General features: G+C 40.5%; 1 protein-coding gene across 1 annotated transcript; it reads right to left on the minus strand.

Annotated features, from left to right (window-relative positions):
• Positions 1-78: 78 nt before the first annotated feature.
• Positions 79-7,313, minus strand: LOC110961500 (CCN family member 1-like). The gene is made up of 6 exons (XM_022209148.2): positions 7,108-7,313; positions 6,132-6,345; positions 4,931-5,178; positions 4,052-4,196; positions 2,342-2,523; positions 79-1,370 (listed from the first exon to the last, which is right to left on the minus strand). Exons 1-6 carry the CDS (start codon positions 7,156-7,158, stop codon positions 1,065-1,067), a joined length of 1,146 nt encoding a protein of 381 aa, XP_022064840.2. The 5' UTR covers positions 7,159-7,313; the 3' UTR covers positions 79-1,064.
• Between the last annotated feature and the right edge of the window lie 4,554 nt (positions 7,314-11,867).

Below are 11,867 nucleotides of genomic sequence, written 5' to 3' on the forward strand. Positions count from 1 at the left end.
CTGGGAACTGCCTGCCAAGTAGCATAATTTGAAACTGTACAAGTTGAGTTAAAATAAAACCACACATGAAACCCGAGCTTGGAAGCCAGTTTTATCACAAGGATGGACCAACAAAAACTTGTGACAGCTACACTGTAGTGTGTCAACTCAAAAGTGTGTAAAGGTGACAATACAAAATTGGATCAAAATACAGAAATGAAGTTGAAGAACACATTGTGATCCAACATAAATTCTGAAGAAATACAGGTTTGTGTAAGACATTTTCTGTGTTGCATTTAATGCAAAAACAAGAAATCAGTTGGCATCGGTTCAGTCCTTGCTGAATGCTCGTCAGGTCCAGGAATTACATTTTTTTCCTGTTACAAGGAAACTCATTCACTGATGTGTGTACATGGCAGTGTGTACACACACATAAAAGGTATATACAATGTATTTGTTTATATTTGTAACATTCTGTGCTGATTTTGTATATTTGGGTGGGGGGGAGTCCACATTGTGCATTACACTGGAGTTTTCTACATAAAACTGCAAAAGTTATTCTTTTGCTGCGTGTCACTAAAAAGTCACAGTGCATTGTGGGAAATGAAGTCATTACAGTAGTTTAAGCTAATGATGCAGGTGAGGTGATCTTGTTGGAGATTCTTGTGCACTGCTCACATGTTACAGTCAGGTTTCAGTGCTAAATAAAGTGCTTTGTTGCTTTTGTAGTGTTTCTCCTCTCAGGCGGATCTGAGGGTCTCGAAATTTTTTCTAAAAACAATCCTCGACACCTGAACCAGCAATTAGTTCAGAGTGCAGGAAGTCCTGGGCGTTTCAGGGCTCTAATTTAGGTCCCACGTCAGTTTGAACAGGAGCAGGCAAGTGTACAATCCACTCTGGTCACACATTACAATACAATATGGGCTGTCTTTATGACTGTGAATAATACCAGGGTGGTTCTTCCTGTCTTTAGCCTTCACTCACTTGGAGCCAGAAAAAAAATAAATCGGCCCCTCGTCTTGGAAGTGTCCTCCTTCTTGAAGAAAGCTGACCTCATCCCATTCACGTCAACACAATCCTCAGTACTAGTCTATGAACTTATGCGTGTCTCCGTGCATCCAGTGCTGTGGAGGAAGGGCCACTTCATTGAGGTGGCCGCAGTCGTCGCTGCATTTACATGACTGGATGAACATGGCCTGCCTCTGGAAGCGCTCGCCGTCCGGGCACGCAAAGGTCACCGGCACAGTGCGAGTGCGCCGTGGTGAGCAACACCGTCCATCCGTGCACACGCCGCAGTAGTTTGGCCTGTAGAGGCGGATGCTCAGACATTCTCCATAGTACAGGTGGACGGGCTCTGTGGCTTTCTGAGTTGGCGAGCAGGTCCTCCCTTTCTGTGTTTGGATTAAAAGAGTAAAAAGATGAGTCTCATAGTCTGGACTGTTAGAATCTTGCTCCCGGTCGGATTCAGTGGCAAAATTCACCCAAATAAGTCACACTATTGAAAAAAAACCAAAGTCTAATAAGCTTTTATACCCGTCTGCCCCGTCGTTTCACATAACAGCAGATTTAAGCAGCTTTACACTCCAACTCATTAGTTTCACATTAAGAGGACCAGACTTCCACTTCTTGTGCCAAAATGAGGACTTAGAGAGAGATTATTTTTAGATTTAAATGATTCATTTTAAGATTAAAGATTGATTTCACATGTGAGCGTCCGTTTCTGCTAAACACACCAACACCGATGATTATTCTGAGGTTTTAACCCGGTAAAGCAGAGAAAAGAGCCCTTAGTGTGTGTCCAACATGGAGGATTAATATAGATACACCACTTCCCTGGACTCTGAGTACACAGATGGGGGCTAGCTATGGACAGTTGCTTGGCAGGAATGCCGGGGGTGGGGGACTATATTTAAAAAGGCGCCTGCCTGCCACCAAAACACTGCTGAGTAAATCAGCACTGCCCAGTTCCCACTGGATGTGGAGCTTCCCGAAAGCACTGCTAAGATAATCTCTGTTCTTAAGCTCAGGATAAAGATGGCTTTAGCGCTAAGAGCATATTTACTCAGGGCCAGAACATCTAATTTTTTTATTCTTTGCAGCATAGATTTGATGTTTTCAGCCTCTGCTTTTTAGTTGCAAGAGAGAAACAAGAAGGCAAAGCCAAAAGGAGCAGGTACTGTTTTTCTCTAGATAGCCAGACAAGGCAAGATAAGAAGTGAAATGATCACTTATTGGTGAATGTTATCAGAGTGTGAAAGGTTTTACTCTGTGCAAGAGATAGGCTGTTGCTATGAGAAGGTATCTTGGCAGTGATATGTATATTTGACCTGTGCTCTGTGTTTGTTGGTTTGGTTCAGCTCACCTTAGCTGGGACAGGTAAGCTGTGACATGGTCGTACGGTGCAGATCCTCGTCTCTCTCTCCAGTTTGCACTGGGGGTTCTTGTTGGTGATTCGTGAGGAAACACCCATCCCACAGCTGCGGGAGCACTGGGACCAGTCAGTGGTCTGGACTGGACACTTCTTCTCCTTCAGAGGGTTAAACACTGAGGAAGGATGAACAGATGGAGGATGGGAGGCAGGGAGAAACATAAAAATCAATTAGATAATGTCAATATATCTAAAGTAGTGGCAACAATAATAGTCCTCTGAATCCTAAAACCCACTGACAAGTTCAAGAGGTATGGTTGGTATTTTTTAAAATGACAAAATCGCACCAGCTTTTTAGAATCGGATTGTTGGATTTTCAACTTTTCTGCAGTCCTTCGACTGTTTATCTGTGATGTGCTGTTCTGTTAGCCTAGCCGCGCTAGACAACCCACGGCAACGAATTTAATTCTCTGCCAGGGTGGCCTTGTGCCTTCAGAACATGGGGTCTAGCGCGGCTGGCCTACTGTTCTGTTGAAAAACCCAACCAAATTTAAGCATAAAATTGTGATAGTTCAACAACAACAGAAATCACTTTTTTTTATACATGCCTTATTTAAAATTTTGTCAGAAATAAAGTGTTCGTTCTAAACAGATTCTGTTAAACACTAAAACTTCTGCACTCCTTGTTTTTTTTTAACCTTTGTAAAGTAAATAAAGCAATTCAACTTTCTTTCTTTTTAATTTACAGGATCATAATGCACAAAACACATTGTTGTTTTTTTTTATACTTTGAACCACAGTTGTCTAATTTCTGTAAATGTGTAAGACTTTATATTGCAGTGAGAGATTAGCCCACAGTGAGCAAAAATGTAATAAAAGCAAAAAAAAAACAAACAAAAAAACCCCCAGAAACTACTTAGACCTGATTTTACAGGGAAAAAAATGGATATATCTGCTACACAATAATATGTTTATTAATCAAGACTTTTCTCTGAATGAGTTTTTAGCTTACAGCATATCAGTCTGTTGATAAACCACTTTGGATCAGACTGAAATCTCCAAAACTTTGATAGAGACATTATTGTCTCTAGGTGATAAATTCTCATGACTTTGGAGGTGCCCCGACCTTTCGTCTCGTGAACCCTTGAGGTTTATATGTTGCTTTGAGTGAAATGTCTCTAGAACTAAGACATGGTCTACCATGAAAATTTGTTCAGACATTTATTTCTCTGGATTAACTGTAATAACTTTGGTAAACCCTGACTTTTCATCTAACACCATAATCATTTTAAAATCGGACCTGGATATTGTTTGATGGGTTTATTTTTTGTGTTTATTGCCAAGTTGATGACTAGTGATTTACAGGAAGACATGAGAGCCAATATATACAGTTAAGTCGAGTATATGATATGGACTGAATATATACATATGGATTTTCTTATTGTGCCTCACTTGTAGTCTGTAAACAGACTTGCTAGCACGTCTGCAGATTCTTAATATTGTTTTCTGAGTCATAATCATTCATGTCACAAGATTTGCTTACTATGTGTTGGTATTTTAATAGCTTGTGCTGTTTGCTGTTTTATTAGTTGCAGTGAAAAACCCCAGAACAAAGCAACAAAAGCCTGCATTCTACCTTTCAGTTTGCAAAAATGCACTGCCTGTTTATTATTTCACAGTCAGTGAAATCTCTCTTTGTCTTACCAGGCAGGTGTTTGTAGCCTTGTTCATCCTCCCAGCTGCTGGACTTCACTTCTGTAAGCTTGTTGGCAAAGACCAGCTCATTTTCAGGGTGGTGCCGCTCGGGATGGTGCCAAGGTTTGGGCAGGTGTTGTTGTGGTGGAGGCACCTGTGGTAAGAGATAAGATAAGATGAGACGCTGCTGTTTGCTGGGGATTCGTCTCTTCCGTGACCATGTCTGTCTTTTGTGTTCTTTTCCACAGTGCTATCACCACAGTGCCCTGATTATGAAGTGGTTGCTCCGCTGATATTGGTCAGATGAGAGGTCGTGTTTAAAGCACTTATGAAACAGGACCTAGTCCGTGCCAGCAGGTGAAGCTTTATCTGTTAGGAAGTATTTACAGGTTTTAATATGAAAACAGCAATGCCTCTCAATTGTAAGCCTGTTTTACATGATAGAAAATAGGATAAAGTGTCTCTGTTTTTGTTCTCTGTTTCTGCCAGTGCATAAACAGCAGCATTAACTGAACCAAAAACTCCAACATATCGAAACAAACTGCTGGTCAGAGAATAACAAACTAGTTTTCTTACATTTTTGACCAAACAAATCATTGCTTAAATGACAAACTACTTCAATCAGCATTGAAATTAACAGTTATTTGCTGCTTAATTGGTTTTCTGCAGTTTGTTTGGTTGAAAAAAAAAAATTATTGTCTGTTGTATTTGCGTTGCACAAAATTTGTCTCTAACCCATTATCTTGTTTCCTGTCAATTCGAGGTAAGGAAGTGTCCTTCCACCATTTGACACTCTTCTACATGTTCTGAAACAAATTCCATGAAACACATTGTGCAAAATTTCGTAAAAAGGGAAACTGATTTTTGTCACTACATTATAAAACACACCTGATGCTTTGGAGGAAGCCTCCAAGTGCCCTTATGACAGTCCACACTGAAGCAGCACTGCCCGGGGATCCTGACCAGACGAGGATAGGGGCAGGACGGTGAAGCAGGGGGCAGCTTGTTGTTGCACAGAGGAGCACAGCCAACAGCTCCATCGATGCAGGTACACTGGTGTTTACAGCCAGCACGGAAGCTCTCACTATTCTGGTAGATCCTGCCGTTGTACTCACATGTGCGTCCCTCTGATTTTGCTAAAAAGACCCAAGCAAATTGTTGAAATGTAGCCCAGTTTCATTACAAACAAGGACCTGCTGTTAGAAAGCATTAAGCAAAGGACATCTGTGGTATTCCTGTCACAAAATCCCGAAGTTGGGTATGTCAAAGTGGCAGTTCCTTAAGTATGAAGGGGCCACAGCAGTTAGGTGTGAAAAGCATTCCTCACATTATCTTATTTCAACAGCTAAAACGTTTGACATATGCACAGTTACTCCTGGTTTCACTGAAACTAGCACAGTAACTCCACACTGTAACAGTACACAAAATCGCACGGGGGATGACTGAGATCGAAAGGTGAGTGGGGAAAAAAAGTAAACAGGAAGTGTCAGACTCCTCGTCTCCGAAGCACAGAAGAACCAGCTATTCATAGTTTGTGGGGCTGCACTGGTGCAGATGGAACGAGTATTTTTATCTCTGAAAGCCCCTGCCGCGGTCATAAAACATTGACTAATCATTAAAATGCTCCCTGTGCTGTCCCGGGATGTGCAAGGTTACATGTTGCTTAATCAACGAGTCGTAATGGCTTTTATTATGGCCTTTGTCTTGACTTTTTTGGCTTTTAGAGCACATCACATTCATCATGTTGATGATCATTTTAAGATACATGTTAAGATTAGGGTTGACATGAATGAGGGAGCAAAATGGGGTCCAAATTAGGGCTGAATGATCATGGTTTAAATTTTTTTGGCTGATATTGTGATTCCAATTTAATTGCATTCAATATTCACTGTGTATTAGATTTAAAAAATGTGGCAGAGCTTAACTGCATGAGATATTAAACCCCCAGTCAGACATGCTGCATAATGGAAATCTTGCATTGTTTTGATTTTAAATTGTTTTATCATTAAGACCAAAAAGCTGCAAATGGAAACTTTTTTCCTGGTAAGAATCCTTCCCTGAAAACACAAATCATTTGCTCTACTCTCACCTCTACAGATGCCCCACGCCATGGTCACATCGTTGCCGTAATTACACTCCAGCCCTTTGTGGTGGTCACAAGGCCTGGTGTGGCTGCAGTCTTCATTGAGTTGTGCAGCACACACCTTGCAGCACCCACATCTATCTGGCACAGTGCTAACACCTGGAGGGCAAACCAGGGGCTCTGTGGGACACTCACACTCTGCTGGGCAGCTAGCAGTCACCTGGAGGAATCAGACAAATGATTGCGGTTGGTTTAGGCAACATTTTGTACCACTAGTGAAATAAAAACCATAAACAGTCAATGCATATCTTTCTTAGAGAACATTAAAGATCTACAACTCTTTGTAAAATCTTCATAAAGTCTAGCTAAGCCACACACATTATAACTGCATGGCAACCACAATGTTAAAGTCAAAGTGTTCAGTGCAGGGTTGCAGCATCAAAGTGCCAGGAAGAGCTCTGGTGCATTAACTTTTGATTCTGCATTATCTTGTAGACTCCTCGGGATTTGTGTCTGATCTTGATTTCTTCTACAGACAAGGCACCGCCTCTACAGTAAGTAAATCAAGTTGCTGCTGGCCAGTCATCCCTAAGTGTCTAGACAGCCGGTACCCAGTCCCCCTGCTGGCTCCTGACTTTGAGTCATGGCTCAGCACGAGAGCCAACTTGTTCCAGTATGGAGGAATCAACATGCCGCTGTGCTTTAAGAAGCAGACATGAGTAGGCATGCTGATTGCCAGGAAACGCAACCATCTTCCAAAAAAACCTTTATTCATTATTATATAAGCAGAGATGCACTGGGAGCGATAGCCTCACCTTTAAAACTTATTTTATTTTGTTTTTGTTTATAAGCTGACTGAACTCTTTCTTTTATAAAATCACAGCAACAAATAGTTCACAACACATTTAACTAAACTTAAAATTTAATTTATGAGCAGACTCTTGCTTACACACAGCTACAGCATCAAGCAAAAGTATCTTACCTGTGTGATGACCGCTGTTGTCAGAACTGTCAGGTAGATCAGAAATGCCATGATTGGCCAGTTAAAAGTGTCTTAAAATACAAATAAATTTAATAAAAATATCATCAAACAACAATCTACCAAAAGATTGTTGGTCTTAATTTTTTCACAAAGAGTTACAGTCTCCTGTCAACTCAGACCTTGGTCCTTTTTCTGCTGGATAGGAGTCTAAACTCTAATTTATACCCACTGTGTGTCCCATGGAGGCCACACCCCTCTCCATAAATCTAACCAATCAGCGTGCAGGCAACAGTCCAGACGTGATGTGTGGGCGTGGCTTTACCACGGGGGCAGTTTACTGATTGGTGGGAGGGTTTTGGAATGAATGCAGCCATTCATAAAATTCGCAGGGCTGCTCTGTATTTGTTTTATGAGTTAAAAAATTAAAATGTAACAGCTGCTTTCAAGTCACACTTTGGCACATTCCTGCTTCTTGTGGCCACCTTTCTCATAACACTAAGAAAATATATTCAGCTGGGCCAGACAGCATAGTAACATTAATAAGGCCTCCGCCTCTGGGGAAAAAAAGAAAGAAGAAGGAGTTGGGGAAGGAATTCCTTCTGTTTTTCCAGACCAATGTAGGTGCCAGGACAGAAAATTGAAGTGGAGTGTATTAAGCAAATCGTAAAATAACAGCAGTTGTCAGGGAGAGTGAACATACCTCTCTTTGTCTGTGTCCATCACCCATCACTCTCTGAGAAAACGTGTTTCCAGGGTTTTTAAAAGCAGGTTTTGATTGTTTTGCTCTCTTTGAAAGCTTCATCTTGAATTCAGATGGGTCGGCTGCTTCTGACTTATTACTTCTAACCACATGGTGCTGACACCGGAGTGATGAGGATATGATCACTTGGAAAGAATGGTGGAGTCGAGGTTGAAAGCAGGATTATTGTTTTAAGGGCAGCACATATGAGGGTTGGCCTCCTCCGCCTCTCGTTTTTTTTTCAACCACAGGTTTCCAGCCACACCTGCCCCAACACAGAGAACTCTTTTGATGAAAGAAATGTGATATGCAGAGGTTTCGAAAGTCAGGATCTTGCTATGAATGTCTGTGTACACTTTTAACACTCTGGCTTAGACCTAAAAGGTCCAAAAAAATTTCACGTTTTCTCACATGGGCTGCGATTATGGGATGTGCTGGGAACTCCACATTAGCCTTTTCTGAGTGTCTGTTAAACAATCAAAAAGTGATGATCAATTTCCCATAGACTTTTTTGATTTCAGGCTTAATAAAGATTATTCATTTTTAAATTTGTGCCATTTTACCCATCATCATGTACTCAGACGTTTTTAGTTGTATCTGGAGCAATATTCTTCAGGCTTGTTAAATAAATGATAAAAATGCTTCATGTTCGTGTTTGAACTACTTTCCTTTCTGATTCCTGGATTTTATTTTTCATTTGCTTACTGGTTCTCTGCTTTTTATATGAGTGTGCTCTTTATAATCCCACTCAAAATGTAATTTTTTCCAATTAAGCATCTCATTGCATGTGATATAAATGTATCTGACAGTCTTCTTCTCCATCCTTGATCTTCACTTGGCCATGAGACAGACATTGGGCATTCACAGTCCTTTGCCAAGCAGTGCTCTTCAGTTTGAGATTACAACAGGACATCTCATGCTGATTTGGCAGGTCTCATTAATGCCGTGATGCAGTTACTACAACATGGATAATCCATAAGAGTGAGCAAGGAAGACGAGCTACTGACACAGTAAAGATCCCCACCTCTCCTGTTCCTCCCCTGACTAAATCTTTGCCAGCCCCAAGCAGATTTGCATTTTCTGAGACACAGTGAGGTGATTTCAACACTGACTTCTTTAAAGTTCCACAAAAGAGGAACGGTTTGCAGAGATTTTTGTGACAGTAGTCAATAGAACAAATACACTTGTTGAATAAACTATGAGAACATATTGTCTCATTAGTGACTAAACTCTGCAAGTAAACTAACAAGTCCGCTTGCTCACTGCCTTAGAGGTCCTTACTCTCCCTCTTCAGTGACTTTATTGAACAAAATGGTGTGTAATAGTGAAAAAAATGACACTGGAAAGTAAACAGGAAAAGCGAGAGAACAGTGATGAAAAAATAGTAAAAACATCAGGGAGTTTTTGTGACTGATGCTTTACAAAAAAAAGGAATTTTGGTATTTTGTTTTAGTTAAACAAATGAGTTGCAGCATGTTAACTGGTAAAGTTTAGAGGTGCTGTTAGACACACACTGTACAGAGCTTTTCCCCTCATTTCCAGACTTTAGAAGCTAAGATAAAGATTTGCCGACTATAACTTCACCAAAAAATCTAAATCTTTTCAACTTCCTCTCTTAAAGAAAGTAAATTCTTTATTCTATATACCACAACGAAGTCATAAAATAGCAGAGCAGTTCAAAACTATTTGTAATTCCCTGTAACTTCACTTGAATCTGTTCTACAAACTACCTACATTTCACCGAAAAACACATCAGAGGCCGTGGACGGGAGTCATTACTCTCAATTTAGAAAAGGAAACCACGTCAGGAACCTGTCAGTCATAGCTCTAATGGTGTGGCCAAAGAGACAAAGTCACGGCCCATCTATTTTAATCCTCTGGTGGTCACGGTACGGGGGGGGGGGGGCTCTGGAAGTCCTGTGACAGCTTCTGTTCTCAGCCTCTCATGCCGAACAGGAGAGAATCAGTAACACTGACACAGAGATGTAAAACTAATGTTCTGTTTTGAAGTCTGCCTTTAGACGGGCTAATGATTTACTTTATGTAGTACGCACTTCCCTGTGATAAGTTTTATGGTTATTATTCTGCCTGACCTGTTTTAGAGAATTATAAATGTCCTTCAATACAAGACACTTTATTATGGAACATGTGAAATACTTGAATTAAAGTTTGGCTCACCACCAGGGAGAATTTTTTCTTAATTTGATTAGGATGCTGGATGAGGGTTTTACTGTCATAAGAAGATTCTTAGAAACAGAACGCAGTAGTGGAAGAAGCACCTGTACAACAATGTAGACATTAACTGCAAGTAGATCTGCCATTCAAAGGGTTAAATAAGAGCACACAAATATTATCAGCAAGCCGTTTTTTAAGTGATTGAAAAGTAAAGTAAGAAGAAATAAGAAAAATAATGTAACTGATCATTATATGGGATATGGGCTGCACAGTGGCGCAGTGGTTTGTGCTGTTGCCTTGCAGCTAGAAGATCCCCGGTTTGTATCCAGGCCTGGGCCTAGGATCTTTCTGCATGGAGTTTTCAGGTTCTCCCTGTGCATGCGTGGATTTTCTCTGGTTACACACAGTCCAAAAACATGCTCAGGTTAATTGATTACTCTAAATTGTCCGTAGGTGTCAAGGTGAGTGTGATTGTTTGTCACTATGTGTAGCCCTGTGATAGACTGGTGACCTGTCCAGGGTGTCCACTGCCTTCACCCTAAATCAGCTGGGATAGACTCCAGCCCCCCTGTGATCCTAATGAGGATTAAGCGATATATAGATAATGGATGGATGATCATTATATCGTTATCGCTGTTAGTTATTATTATAAGCAGAATTTCACTGTGGTAACACGTCAAAGAGGAACTGCTGTAGTTTTATTTACTTTATATATACTTAGATAATTAAGTCCAGTCGCTTTCAAACCAAGGACTGAGTTTCTAGAAAGGATTACTGGATATATATGAGTGTTTGTGGGATGGTTAGTGTGAAATGAAGAATGAAGTGGCATCAAAAGTGTTTGTTGTTCTCTAATGTTTTGTTTGTTTGTTCTCCATCTGCTATTCTACTTTACCTCCCAATATGAATGAACTGAACGGAAATCATGTCATGCAGAAGTACCACACAACTATACATCCACCCATCCATCCTCTATACACCGCTTTATCCATCCTTGATCGTGGGGGGTGCTGGAGCCTATCCCAGCTGACTCGGGTGAAGGCAGGGGACACCCTGGACAGGTCGCCAGTCTGTCACAGGGCTACATATACAGACAAACAATCACACTCACATTCACACCTACGGGCAATTTAGAATAATCAATTAACCTCAGCATATTTTTGGACTGTGGGAGGAAGCCGGAGTACACAGGGAGAATATGCAAACTCCATGCAGAAATATCACAGGCTCAGGGCAGGATTTGAACCAGGGATCTTCTTGCTGCAAGGCGAAAATGCTAACCACGACTCCACTGTGCAGCCCATCACACAACTATACAGCTGTATATGTGTTCTGCACTACCACACTGTAAAAACATTTTATTATACATGACACTTCAGCATGTAATCTAGTAGCTAAATAGAGGCACTCATAAGGCAGAATGCCTCCCTTTCAGAATGCTATATCTTTAGATTATTTTAATGATGCATGAATCCATTTCATCCATTCAGTTAGTCTAATTCATTCATCAGGTGTTCCAGTCCTTCCTTCTAGTTTTACTACGAGCAGGTACACTGTGTTTACAGTAACGGTCATTTTAAGGCATTTAAAAAATCATTGTCTTTAACTAATGAAGAATCAGTTCCTAAAAAACAGAAACCCTGTATGTATGCCAGTAAATATGCTTTCAGCTTATTTCTCCAAAACAAATAAATATCCTACATCTCCAAGAGAAAAATGAACAAATTTTTTAATGCTTAAACATTTAATAGTAGAATATCTTCTACAGTCATGAACTGTGATTCAGAAAACTAACTTTAAAATATTATTTAGTATTTAAATGGAAATCTCTGAAATCAGGCAGAGA

Source organism: Acanthochromis polyacanthus, chromosome 3 (assembly GCF_021347895.1).
Source record: "Acanthochromis polyacanthus isolate Apoly-LR-REF ecotype Palm Island chromosome 3, KAUST_Apoly_ChrSc, whole genome shotgun sequence".
Lineage (NCBI taxonomy): Eukaryota > Metazoa > Chordata > Actinopteri > Pomacentridae > Acanthochromis > Acanthochromis polyacanthus.